Source organism: Trichosurus vulpecula, chromosome 4, assembly GCF_011100635.1.
Source record: "Trichosurus vulpecula isolate mTriVul1 chromosome 4, mTriVul1.pri, whole genome shotgun sequence".
NCBI classification, from domain to species: domain Eukaryota; kingdom Metazoa; phylum Chordata; class Mammalia; order Diprotodontia; family Phalangeridae; genus Trichosurus; species Trichosurus vulpecula.
In genome coordinates, this window is record NC_050576.1 from 73557180 (window position 1) to 73569615 (window position 12436).

At 34.4% G+C, this 12436-nt stretch overlaps 1 protein-coding gene across 3 annotated transcripts in view; it reads left to right on the top strand.

The window, feature by feature from the left end:
* Nucleotides 1–12436, top strand: part of RALGPS2 (Ral GEF with PH domain and SH3 binding motif 2) — a 215661-nt gene that overhangs the window by 164542 nt on the left and 38683 nt on the right. For all 3 annotated transcript variants that reach the window (XR_005010290.1, XM_036758284.1, XM_036758285.1), the window contains exons 9-12: nucleotides 3329–3466; nucleotides 5789–5879; nucleotides 7566–7633; nucleotides 11418–11553. Coding sequence is in view for 2 of the 3 variants with exons in the window: in XM_036758284.1 (XP_036614179.1) it covers nucleotides 3329–3466; nucleotides 5789–5879; nucleotides 7566–7633; nucleotides 11418–11553 (433 nt within the window). In the remaining variant the exon portion in view is untranslated. The remainder of the gene's footprint in view (nucleotides 1–3328; nucleotides 3467–5788; nucleotides 5880–7565; nucleotides 7634–11417; nucleotides 11554–12436) is intronic.

Below are 12436 nucleotides of genomic sequence, written 5' to 3' on the forward strand. Positions count from 1 at the left end.
TTCTAGGCCTCCAGCTAAAGATGTCTTTTTAAGTGGAGCCCTGAAACAAACGTTACGATACTCAGCTCCATTTAGAAGATAAGCCTGCCTTTTTGTTAGCCAAGAATGAAGGCCAGACGTTGACAGGGAACCCAGAAAGAATCAATGCTTTATGATACTTGCTTAGTAGGTTGATATTCTAGCAGTTACTGAACTAATTAAGAACTTTAATGTTTTTGTAACTTTAATGTATGTGTATAGTGTTGCTTAAGATTAGATTATATTAGCTATCATAATTTACACATAAATGAAATTCTTTCAGAAACCTAATACTCTTTTGAATATGAATTTCGTTGCTGACTAGAAAACTAATCTGTATACTTTACCTCCCCGTATGAACTTTCTGTTCTAATTTAGCCAGGCACATTATTGAGAGGCAGTAGGGCCTCCATTTCTTTGTTTGTAGTATTTAGTCTTGGATAGTAAAAATAAAAGTCGAAGTCTTGAGTAACTGGAAAAACAACAGCAATGGTCCCTGGCTGCGTGGGGACCAGATAATGAACCGTACCTCCCTTCTTACTGCAGGGAGACCTGGGGATTGTCAAACAGGATCACTGAATTCATGGGGGCCTTTGTTTTTATTTCACTTTTTCTTTGTTACAAGGTAGAGAGAAGAATATCTCCAGAAATGACTGGTTTTTTTTTTAAGGCATTTAGGATTAGAGTTAAGGTTAGGCAGCATTACAATGGGTACCTTATTTTTTTTTTAATTCTGTAATTAATCATTAAAATCCGCAATCCCAACTCCCACACTTCCTGGGTCTTTGAACCTTTTTCATGCCCTTTTCCCTACTCCTTCCTTATTAGCTTTGTGACTGGACGAATCACTTAACTTTGGGATTAATTTTCATCATCTGGAAAATGGGAATGATGACATTACTTAACCCATAATGACAATAGAAAGCATTTATATAGCTCTTTAAGCTTTGCAGAGCACTTCATGCGTGTTATCTCATTTAGGCATCACAACAACCCCGTGAAGTAGTAGGCACCGTTATATCATCCCCATTTTACAGGTGAGGAGATTGAGGCCGAGAGAGCTTAAATGACTTACCCAGTATTACACAACTCCTAAGTATCTGAGGCAAGATTTGAACTCAGGTCTCCCTGGCTCCGTATCCAACACAGTAAATGGCATATTGCTATTTAAATATCACCTTTCTACTGATCCAAGTAAGACTTTCAATCCAAACATACTTTTTTAATCCTACTCAACTCAGACATTTATTCTGTACCTTTCACCAGGCATGCCTCTTTTTTTCCACATACTAATTCATACTTATCCTTCAGAGCTCAGTTTAAGCCACATGGAGCGTCTCATAACTGTTTCCCTTTTTATGAACTCTTATATAATACTGCCTATTCTATTCATTTTGCCCCTTAATCAGCAATTCACATTTCATTTAACATTTGTAAAGTGCCCAGAACTGAGTATAGCAGATGAAAATGTGAAAATTGTCCCTACCTTCAAGAAGTTATTCTTTGGTTGTCTACCATGGAAATACAGAACTAAAGTACATTTCCTGCCCTCTTAAGAGCGTATATTCTGATAGACATACTGTCTTACACTATTACCTGTTTCATGAACTCTTTATGTCTGTCAACAGTTAGTGAACACCCTTTGGGGGAAATAAGTAATCTAGATACCACTTTTTCTTATACAAAGAAATAAGGTTGATAGTCTCTACCTCAAAGGCACTTAGAGTGTTGTTAGACAGTACAAATGTGTGGGCAGTTAAATAACAACATAACAGCTAAATAGCATTATAAGACAATGGGACAAACAGCTAGCAAAAGGAATACCTTGTCAGTCATGAAATGAATGGTGTAGAGTGAAAGAAAGATGACTTGAAGCTGGGGTAAAGTTAAAATTCACATAAATGAAACTCCAGCTAGACTTAGATCAGAATAGAGGCTGGAAAGTTCTCCCTACCCAGAAAAATTGGCATGAGCTAAAGCTCAGGTACAGGAAGCCAAGAAGGCCCCAGTGAACAGAACTAAGTTGTAAAGAGGCATATTTAAACTTGGGCTTGACATAAGGAAAAACTTAATATCAAGAAATAGAATATACGACACTGATTGGTCTTTTCAGATAGGAATGGGACTTCATGAGTATATTAGTGCGATTGGATTGGTATGGGAAATAGGGGTAGGTAGTCCAGAAAGGCAGACTCTCACCAATTATGATATGCAGAGCGGGGACTGTCTCTTATGTTTCTTTCAGTGCACAGAGTAAACAGTTAATAATGATAAATTAAGATTAGAACTACTGTACATAAATTATGGTTCTGGTTTTGGTTGGTTTTGCTTATAGGCAGAAAGCGATCAAAGACTGGCTAATTTGTTCAACTTAACTGTTTCACAAAGTGGGTTGTTGATCTTTTAAACACTGTAAATGTCTACATAAACTTAGACATTTAAAAGCAAATAATTGAGTTAGATTTTTAAATTAAACCAATTATTGTTTTTAGGGACAGTGCTATATATGTACTTCACTTTTCATTTACTTTCTTCTGTCTGCTTGATGGTTGTCCTTCAAGGAGACACGTGCTATGTATGTGGGCTGATCTACATTTGGCCACTGGACCTAGGTGGCTGTGAAGGAGAAAGTGAGACTAGTGACTTTGCACAGCCCTCCCTTATTCAAAGCCAATTCATTTGCAAGTCATGGAATCATCTTCCTGATATCATGGTCTTCTTCAAGAATGAAGGACAAACAAACCACACACTTTGCTATGTATATAGGTTATTATATGTGAGGGGGAAGCAAAATTTAGTGGTCTAAATACTGTTATGTTCATATTCTACTTTCATAGAGGTATTAGTATGTCATTGAAGGTTTTTTGCTTGTGTTGACAGCATAGTATAAGATTGTAAATAATGTCTGGATAAGGCTTTTGAAGTGGTTCCATACAATGGACCCTCGTTGTTGTTATTTATTTATTTATTTGGAGGGGGAAGGCAGGGCAATTGGAGTAAAGTGACTTGCCCAAGGTCACACAGCTAGTAAGACTGTCAGGTGTCCGAGGCCGGATTTGGACTCTCACTGTTAACACCAGCTCCAGAAACCATGTTATATTCAGTACCCATAATAGCTAACCCTTCCAGAATTTTACCATGCTATAGCATATTCTATGATATACCAGGGCAAAAAAAGTATTAATGATGCTGTGCTCTAAATATGGAGAAGTTTGAAGAGCAAAACCACCTAATGTTTTTAAATTTTTTTTTTATTCTGTTTGTGGTTATAAGTAAGGAAACTACTCATTGTAATCTTGCTTTGTTTCAGGCATCTATCTGTCAGATCTGACTTATATTGATTCTGCATATCCATCAACTGGAAGCATTCTAGAAAATGAGCAGAGATCAAATTTAATGAATAACATCCTTCGAATAATCTCTGATTTACAGCAGTCTTGTGAATATGGTAGGTTTTTGATTATTTTTTGCATTATTGAAATTATAGAACTTCTGACATTGTATAATGGCAGGACTTCTGCAAGTGGAGTGCCCCCAGGGTTCTGTGATTGATGTTTCTGCTAACTTTTTTTTTAGTAACTTATATGAAGATATATTTGGCATGCTTATCAAATTTTCAGAGAAATTTGGAGCAGTTTATCTGAAAGTTATTTAAAAGTGCAACTCTGAGCTACGTTAAAAGAAACATTGCTTTTAAGAATGAAGAGGTGCAATAGCCCTACTTTTCTCTACTTGAGTCAGAATTTTATCTGGAGTATTGTTTTCAGATCTGAGTACCATATCTTAGAAAAGACTATAATAAGCTATAGACAGACTTGAGACCAGCCAGAATTGTGAAGGACCTAGAGTCTGTGCCATAAGAGCATCAGTTGAAGCAATTGGCTCCTTCCCTGGCCCTTCCCCCACTCCACCCCCCAAAAGGGGGGAGTTTGATATCCTGTGAAAGGAGACATGTTCTTTTCGGTACCAGACATTAGTACTAGGAGCAGTGGATGGACGTTGCAAACAACAAATTAACAGAAGAAAAAAACTTCCTAATGATTAGTAACGTCTAAAAATGGAATGGGTTTCCTCAATAAATAGTGGCTTTTCCTTCATCAGAGGTGTTTAACCAAAGGTTGAATGACTGTTTTTTCAGGAATAACTTTAGCTCTTGGTGGGCATTCTTTCAGGGGAGCACAGGTTGGACTAAATGCCCTCCAAGGGTCCTTTCCAACTTTAAAACTCTGTGATTCTACAATTGCCGTACTCAGTGAGATGACCAATATATATTGGTGGCTGCTATTAACAAACAATATACTACATAAATTCATTCTTACTGTATTCTGTCAACCATTGAAGATAGAATTGTTGCATATTTGAGAATTGATTCATTATTTAGACCAGGTGTTATTCATTTGGGGTTAATAAACTTGTTTTTTAAAATATTTTGATGACTATATTTCAATATAATTGGTATCTTTTGTAATTGTTTCATTCTGTGTGTTTAAAAACAGATTACCAAAAGGATGCATGATGCAAAAAAGGTTAAGAACCCTTGGTGTTTGCAAAACTGTTTTAACTCTTGGCTTTATATCCCTTAAAATTTTCTAGTGTTTATGGCATAATACTAAAAGATGTGATATTGGGATAATTGACATTGACTAGTTTTATTGAGTTAATCCCAACTCTACGCAGTATGCTATGTTAGCTAGTTATTAAATACCTGTATCTCCCAATGAGTGATCAGGTTGTCCTCAAAGCAAAGATAAGGCTTTTGTTTTTATAGCTTTATGTCCTGCTTTCTCCTTTACCCAATTTATTAGAATAGGACAGCAAGTCAAGTGATTTTTAAAAGAGGATTCTTAAGGGTATAAATAAATGTGTTGAAGTATTTCAACTCTATTGAAAAAATATTATCAAACTGTGAGCCAAAGGTTTTATGAGATTATTCCTGTGACATAGAAAGAACATTACCACTAGATTAAGTTCCTCATATTTTTATTTCATGACTTATTTTTAGTAATTTTACTGATTTTTCATTAAGTTACCACTTTTAGAAAATTGATGGTTATTTGGGGCTTCTTTATTCATGTCCAAAATATTTTCTAGAAGGTACCCATCCCTAATTAGTGAGAAAACAATATTATATGTTTTTACCTAAGATTAATTTTAATTACATCAGACTATATTGGAATGTACCTATTCTATTGAAAGAGGGATACTTTTACCTTCTCTTGGATTTTTTTTATACTGACATAAAAATATGTAAATCAGAAGTGTGTCTGTAAATCAGAAGGTAGAATGAAGCTTTTTAGAAGAAATTCACGCAGTACTTTGAACATATTTTGTATGAAGAATTTTTAAATTTTCAACAAATACATGCTTCTAAAGATGCATTGAAGGTTTTAGTTTTCTAGATATATATGTCACAAACTTAAATAATGGTTTAATTATTTTACATATATACAGAATTCCCAAATGTTTCCATCAAAATTATAAATATGAAGGACTTGGATTAAATTGTTTTTCAAAACAAAGGCAAAAGATGGACTTTAGTTAGCATAGGGTTGTAATTCATCCTACATAAGCAATATTTTATACTTAGACATTATATTTTGCTCCAGGTAAAATTTCCATGTGTTCTTCGAAGTACAACCTCAGACAGCATTTGCTTCAAAATTTCCTATTTAGAGATGACGTACATCTTAATTTATTTTTAGTTATGTTTCTAAGCTTGTCTTTTAAAGGACTATTATAAAATAATTGGTAGTATCTCATTCTTTCGTAGATATTCCCATGTTGCCTCATGTCCAGAAATATCTGAACTCCGTTCAATATATAGAAGAACTACAAAAATTTGTGGAAGATGATAATTACAAGTATGTTTGGTCTTCAAAAGCTTGCTGTATATAGCTGTAACTTTTTCCCCTTTTTTTGTAGCTTCAGAATAGCAAAGTTACTATTGATTGCCTTCTTTTACATAAATTTACTTTTATCTTCTAAATTGAAATTAAGATACAATGTTCTCTATTCTCTATCAGAAAATCTTGTATACCTCTTTTAAGATTTTTGAGGTGGTATAAGATATTGCCAATCATAATTTATTGGGTTTTGTTTGTTAATTTAAGCACTGAAGTCACATAAAAATATATGTATTGATATAATCAGAAAGGAAAAACTCAATGTTTTGGTTCTCCTGGTAGTAGAAATGTCTGAAGTATATCATGGTACTATTGATGCTGAAACAATGTTTTTTATCTATACTTCGGAATGAAAGGTGGGAATTACTGCCTTATTTTCTTTAGGTTAAGAAAATATCTAGCCTGCTTTTTATCTATTATTTTCATATGTTGAAAAATTCTCCCATCTCATTGAGAAAATGTAACTGGTGTTTTAAGTTAAATTTTAGAAATACTTTGCAATACCATGAACATCAGGAAAAAGAGAATATCTGGATATCATTTTACCAGCTACAGAAACACAAGTTGATAAAGATTCCCCATTGATAGGATCTTTGTAAATTTTCTTGCCTTTCATCCTAGACAAATGATTATCAATCTCAGTCTTAAAGGGACAAAAAAAAAAAGAAAATTCTACAAATATCTCAATAAAATGTTATTTCATGGTACAGACATCAACCATAGTTAGCATTGACATAGCACCTACCTTGCGCTAGGCACTGTGCAAAGCAGTTTACTAATACTATCTCATTTTATCCTTACAACAACCTGGACATTTTACAGTTGAGGAAACTGAGGCAAACAGAGGTTAAGTGATTTACCCAGAGCTTGTAAGTATCTGAGGTTGGATTTGCCAGTTGGCTGCCTACAATTCACTTTTGGGAAAAAACTTACTGACTAATCAGAATATCTCGCTCCGTAAAACTATACACATCAAGCTGAGCCCAGATGTTGACTATGTGGTAGGATTTATCAAAAATATCTGAAATCTAAACCTTAAGGCCACTTTTTTATTGTTAAGAACTTCTGTTTAACTGAATTTAAAATATTGATATTGGGTGGAAGATTTTTTTTTTAAAAACTGAGCACTAATATATCGAACAGAAAGTAATGAAACCAGTAGTTCTGAAAAAAGACATAAGCTAGCTTGAAACAGTTTAGAGACCACTTTCTCAAAATAATAAGCATCAATAGTGCCTCATGTTGAAACACTATGAAAAGGCAAGATGAACTCACAGGCAGTACTGTCATAGCTGCCAAGAACCCCAAAACACAAGGTAGCAATACTTCCTTCCTTTATTGGTGTTTTCTGTAAAGTTTTTTTTTTAATGTTTTGTCTTCCTGTGACATTTTTTTCTCGTGAAGATTACTTTTAAGAACTGTTTACCTCATTTTAGTCCTTGAGAAAATTAAGGATTTGGCTTACCCGTGTGCGTGTCAGTGTCCGTGTCCATGTATGTGTATTTGTAATTTATTGGAGAAGTAAATTGTGGAAATTATTTTGCAAAAATATCTTTAGAAATGGTACATCAAATGTTTATTTCATAAGTGTTTATCTTTAAAGTTATTTCATGTAGGTTTTATTGGTTTCTTCTTTAAATATAGACTTTCATTAAAGATCGAGCCAGGAACAAGCACACCACGTTCTGCTGCTTCCAGAGAAGATTTAGTAGGTAATGTCCAATTTGCTTTCATCATCAAGAAGTGAAATAAGATTATCTTCTTCCCCTAGTAAAAAAGTTCTTTATTACAAAATAAATAATAATTAGCAAATTTTTATAATGTATGCTAAAATTTGTGCTCACTTATACTTAGTTTTTCTTTTGATCAGCAATTTTTTTATTATTAGTCAATTATGTGTATTAATCTGAATTTGTAAGTAGTAGAAGATACAAAACATATATAAGAAAATGTTTTAGGAAACTGCAGTTTTGACAACATGAATTTCTAGAGAAATCAACTAGCCTTCCTTACCCCTCCAAACAGAGGTCATTCCATTTAATGATTATGGAAAACTGGTGTGTAGACTTAATTTTAATACCGTTTTAAAAAGCGTAGAGAGTCATTGTGGTCTACAGGTAGCAGTATAGCATAATGGATATTGTGTGCTAAGCTGAGCCACAGGAGTCGGGTTCAAATACTGCTTTAGATACTTGCTATCTATGTCTTCCTGGGGAAATCATGTTAGATCTCTGTGACTGGAGCAACTCCCTAGGACTTGCCTACTTAGTTCTTGTTAGTGATTTCTCTGCATAATGAAATCACTTGTTCCTCTTATTTATGTGATGCTGAGCTAAGTGGTGAATTTTAATTACAAATTTCAATAAATTCAGATATTAGATTTTTATCATCTTTTTTTTTTATATTATCCTCCATGTGCTAGATATATTTTGTTATGTGGTCATACAAAATATAGTATGTAATTAAAATGAAATCAGACTTCAGAGTTACTAATCCTTTGTGTGGGCATTATACTTAATTAAAAAAAATAGTTACAAGAGAGTCTGGGGTGTGTGTATAAAATATAAAGTAGCTTAACAAGAAAGCTCAAGGTATCCTAATTTTTTTTTGTTAGGATATGATCTTTTTTCCTAAAAATACGTAGTTTGGTTTGTCATATTGTTTTGAGTTTCTCATCCCCTAAACCCTTCCAATTTAAACATGTTTAGTACTCCACTTGGAGACAAAATGGGGTCTACTGTTTCCTTATTGAAACATCCTTAAAGAAACTCCTGCCTCTGAATTTTAAAAAGTGCCTTGATACCAAGAATCTTTTCCTTAAAACATGTGAAAGGTTTTGTTGTTGTTCAGGCTTTTGATTTTATTGGTATAGGGAACTGCCTAATGAGGAAATCCCCTGGCCCGTGCGGGTCCACAAGCACTTGAGAGGACACAGGAGCAATGGCCCCTTGATCACACAGCCAGTGCCCATCATGGGCAGGCCTTGGGTTCAGGTCCTCCTCATGCTGAAGCCAGCTCTCTTCTCTCAGAAACAAAATAATTTTTGTTTCTAGTTTTGTCTTGTTCTCCTAATAGACTTAGAAAGTGAATGCCACTCTTATTGTTGCTATAAATAGATCATTCTAGAGCTTATCCAGTGCAGACCCCTAGTGTTGTTGATTACAAAGCCAAGACCCAGAGAAGTTAAGAGAACTCACCCAAGCTTGTGTGGGTGGGTTGCTGAAAATCTGGGACAAGAATCCAGGTTTCTTTATTCCTTCTTCAGCATTTTTCCCACAATGCAACACTAGTCATCTGTTTGAAGGTGGAGAAAGTTTTAGAGACAAGTAAGTGAAGGAGAAAATTATTAATAAAGGAAGTACAATGAAACCACTTTGGTAGCACAGGAGACCTAAAAATTTGTCCAGTAATCTTGTGACGTGTAACTATTAAATGCTATTCTTGGACCAAGAAGCATGGTGATCCAACATTACATGGTTATGTCAAAATAAGCATTATGCCTTTCTCCTTTTAAAGGCTAATAACACAGTCAAAGTATATACTGTTACATCTTGGTAGCCATCATACTATTTCGAATAGCTTGTGTTTTTTTTTTTCAGCTGGAAGTTTTGATATGGAAATGTAAATAGACCTTAACTATTTTCTTAGTAATGGTTAGTTTTTCATCTTGTCCCTCATATAATTGAAAAGGACCAACATTAACTTATATTGGAAATTTAAGTAATATATAGCATTTATATAGCACTTTAAGGATTGCAAAGCCCTTTACGGATTTTTATCTTCACAACAACCTTGGAAGGCAGGTGCTATTATTATCCCCATTTTCCAGATGAAGAAACTGAGGCAAAGCAAGGTAAAGTGATTTACCTAGGATCACACAACTAGTAAAGCGTCTCAGGCCAGACTCAGGTCTTCCTGAATCCTTACGGAGCAAAATATTCTGCTACTATACCATCAAACAAAAGTAATTTTTTAGGAGTGTCATAATCGTCACCATCTCACATTTATTACTGTGATGTAGCTACTTTTATTTAGGTAATACTGACTCTCAGAAGATAACACCTGTCAATTGGTTTGGTTTGGTTTGAGATTGGCTCCCTATCTCTCCTAGTTCGAAAGTACATTGGCCACTCACAGGCCTGATCCCGCTGCTGATTGACATAGATGCTTTGATTTGCTCTAATTCTGACCTGTGCTGGTCCATCCTTGTTTAGGCAGCCTGGCAGCCTCCCACCCTCAGGGCTTTACCAAGCTGGTGCCTGACACCAGATTGATTTAGTTCTATTTTACTATTTGGACTTGCCAGTTTAAATGGTCCACCAGCTTCAGCTTCCCCTTAGCCAAGATTAAAAGACATATATCACCATGCCCAGCCTGAGTATCTGTTTAAGGAAAACATGCCATTCTAAAACTTTTTCACCCTTCCCAATTTTAAAAAAGTGATTTTTGGCACACACACATGCACACGCACACACACACACACACAGATTGTTGAATTCTGCTTTTACATTCAAGTTTAAACAGTAGTAATTTTATCTTCATGACCAACTTATGTAAGCCCTCTCATTGTTTATGGCAGGCAGAACCTTCAGACAGAGAATAGGAAAGTTAGTCAAGTTGTGCAGAACAATCTTTGATTTGGGTTCCAATCCCAGCTCTACCATTTATTTCCAAGTTGTGCAACTTTAAATAAGTGTCCAGCTTCCTAGAACCATGATCTACTCTGGGAAATGAGAATGATTTCTGCCCTCATGGTCATAATGTGATGATCAGAAAAGATAAAAAAAATCACACAAAGGAACTTCCTTTTTATTATTGTCAATAAAGAAATAAGTCCAAATGAGTATGTATGTGTAACATGCTTTGCAAACTTTAGATTTTTTGTTTTGTTTTTACAAGGCAATCGGGTCTCACAGCTAGTGTCAAGTATCTGAGGCCAGATTGGAACTCAGGTTTTCCCGACTCCAGAGCCAGTGCTCTATCTGCTGCACCATGTAGCTTCCCCACTTTGCAAACTTTAAAGGAAGATAGATAGATAGATAGATAGATAGATAGATAGATAGATAGATAGATAGATAGATGATGGATAGATAGATGGGTGAACTGTCACATTATTATTATTACATGCTCCTTAGGTGAAACAACTAGCATCTAATTGTCAAATCAAGCACAAGGAGCTCTCAGATATACTAATTATGCTTTTTATATTTGTATTGCTGCTGAGAACGCAGGATACCTGTTACTTTTAAAAATATAGTTATGTTATAATGTATGTATTTTATATTTTCTCATTTGGAATGTATGATAGACATAAACCTGTTCAAGATCAGAATAGAGGATAGATTTTGATAATTCCTAGTCAATAAAATGCAGTTGACATCAATATTTTAAGCCAAATCTTGCATGTTTTATGAGACCCAATAGTATCATTATGTTATGTTGTGAAATGTTTTTTATGATCCTTGGAAATGGCTTTTTTTCCCCTCTAAACCATAGGTCCAGAAGTAGGAGCATCTCCACAAGGTGGAAGAAAAATCATAGCAGCAGAAGGAGCTTTGCTACCACAAACACCTCCATCGCCTAGGAATCTGATACCACATGGACACAGGAAGTGCCATAGCCTTGGTTATAAGTTAGCATTTTTTTAAACATTCAGATAATTTAAATTGCTTATCAGTTGGACTTATTTTCTGTGAATTTTAATGATCATTAGTTTTCTTGCACATGAATTACCAAAATTTCTGATTTCTGCATCAGAAATTTAGTTTGCCTAAATTTTTTAATTTCCCAGTTTGCCTAAATTTAATAAAGAATTTCTTACTGATATATGCACATACGTTTTGAGGTAGGTATTCTCAATTAAAAACAATTCTCTTAAAAAGACATTCAATAAAATTTTTAATTTCTTTACAAGGAATGTACTTGTGCAGATAACCTGGTACAAATAAAATCACAGCAAATATTTCCATCAATTACAAATTTACTTTCTTAAAAATCTCAGCCTGTAGAGTATGTCAGTTTCATACATGTCATTTTCCTTCTCAACCAAAACAAATCATCTTAAATTATAATCTCAGGCTGGAGAATTTTCAATTTTATTGCTAAATGTTAAAGGAAAAGAGGATCTGGTTCTCATTTATTCCAGAAAATTTGCTCTTAGGATTTGGACTCATTATTTAGCTCTGGTATATCTTTCGCAAATTTTTTACTATACACCCTACCTTCCCTCCCCCCCACCCCCCACCAGCACCTTCAAGTGCTACTATAAAACTACTATAAAACTATTTCAATAAAATCATTCAAAATAAAAGTGAATCTAAATTTCAAGTTGAAATACGTTTAAAGCATCTTTTTTAAAATTTTTGTTTTGTTTTCCTTTGTTTTATAGATAAATATTACCTGTTTTCAGCAATTCTTTCCCTTGGTCTTTAATAGAGCCAGAGACTTGTAAAATCATAGCCTAGGACTAGAAGGGGATCTCAGCGACTGTCTACTATAACTTATTTTACAAATGA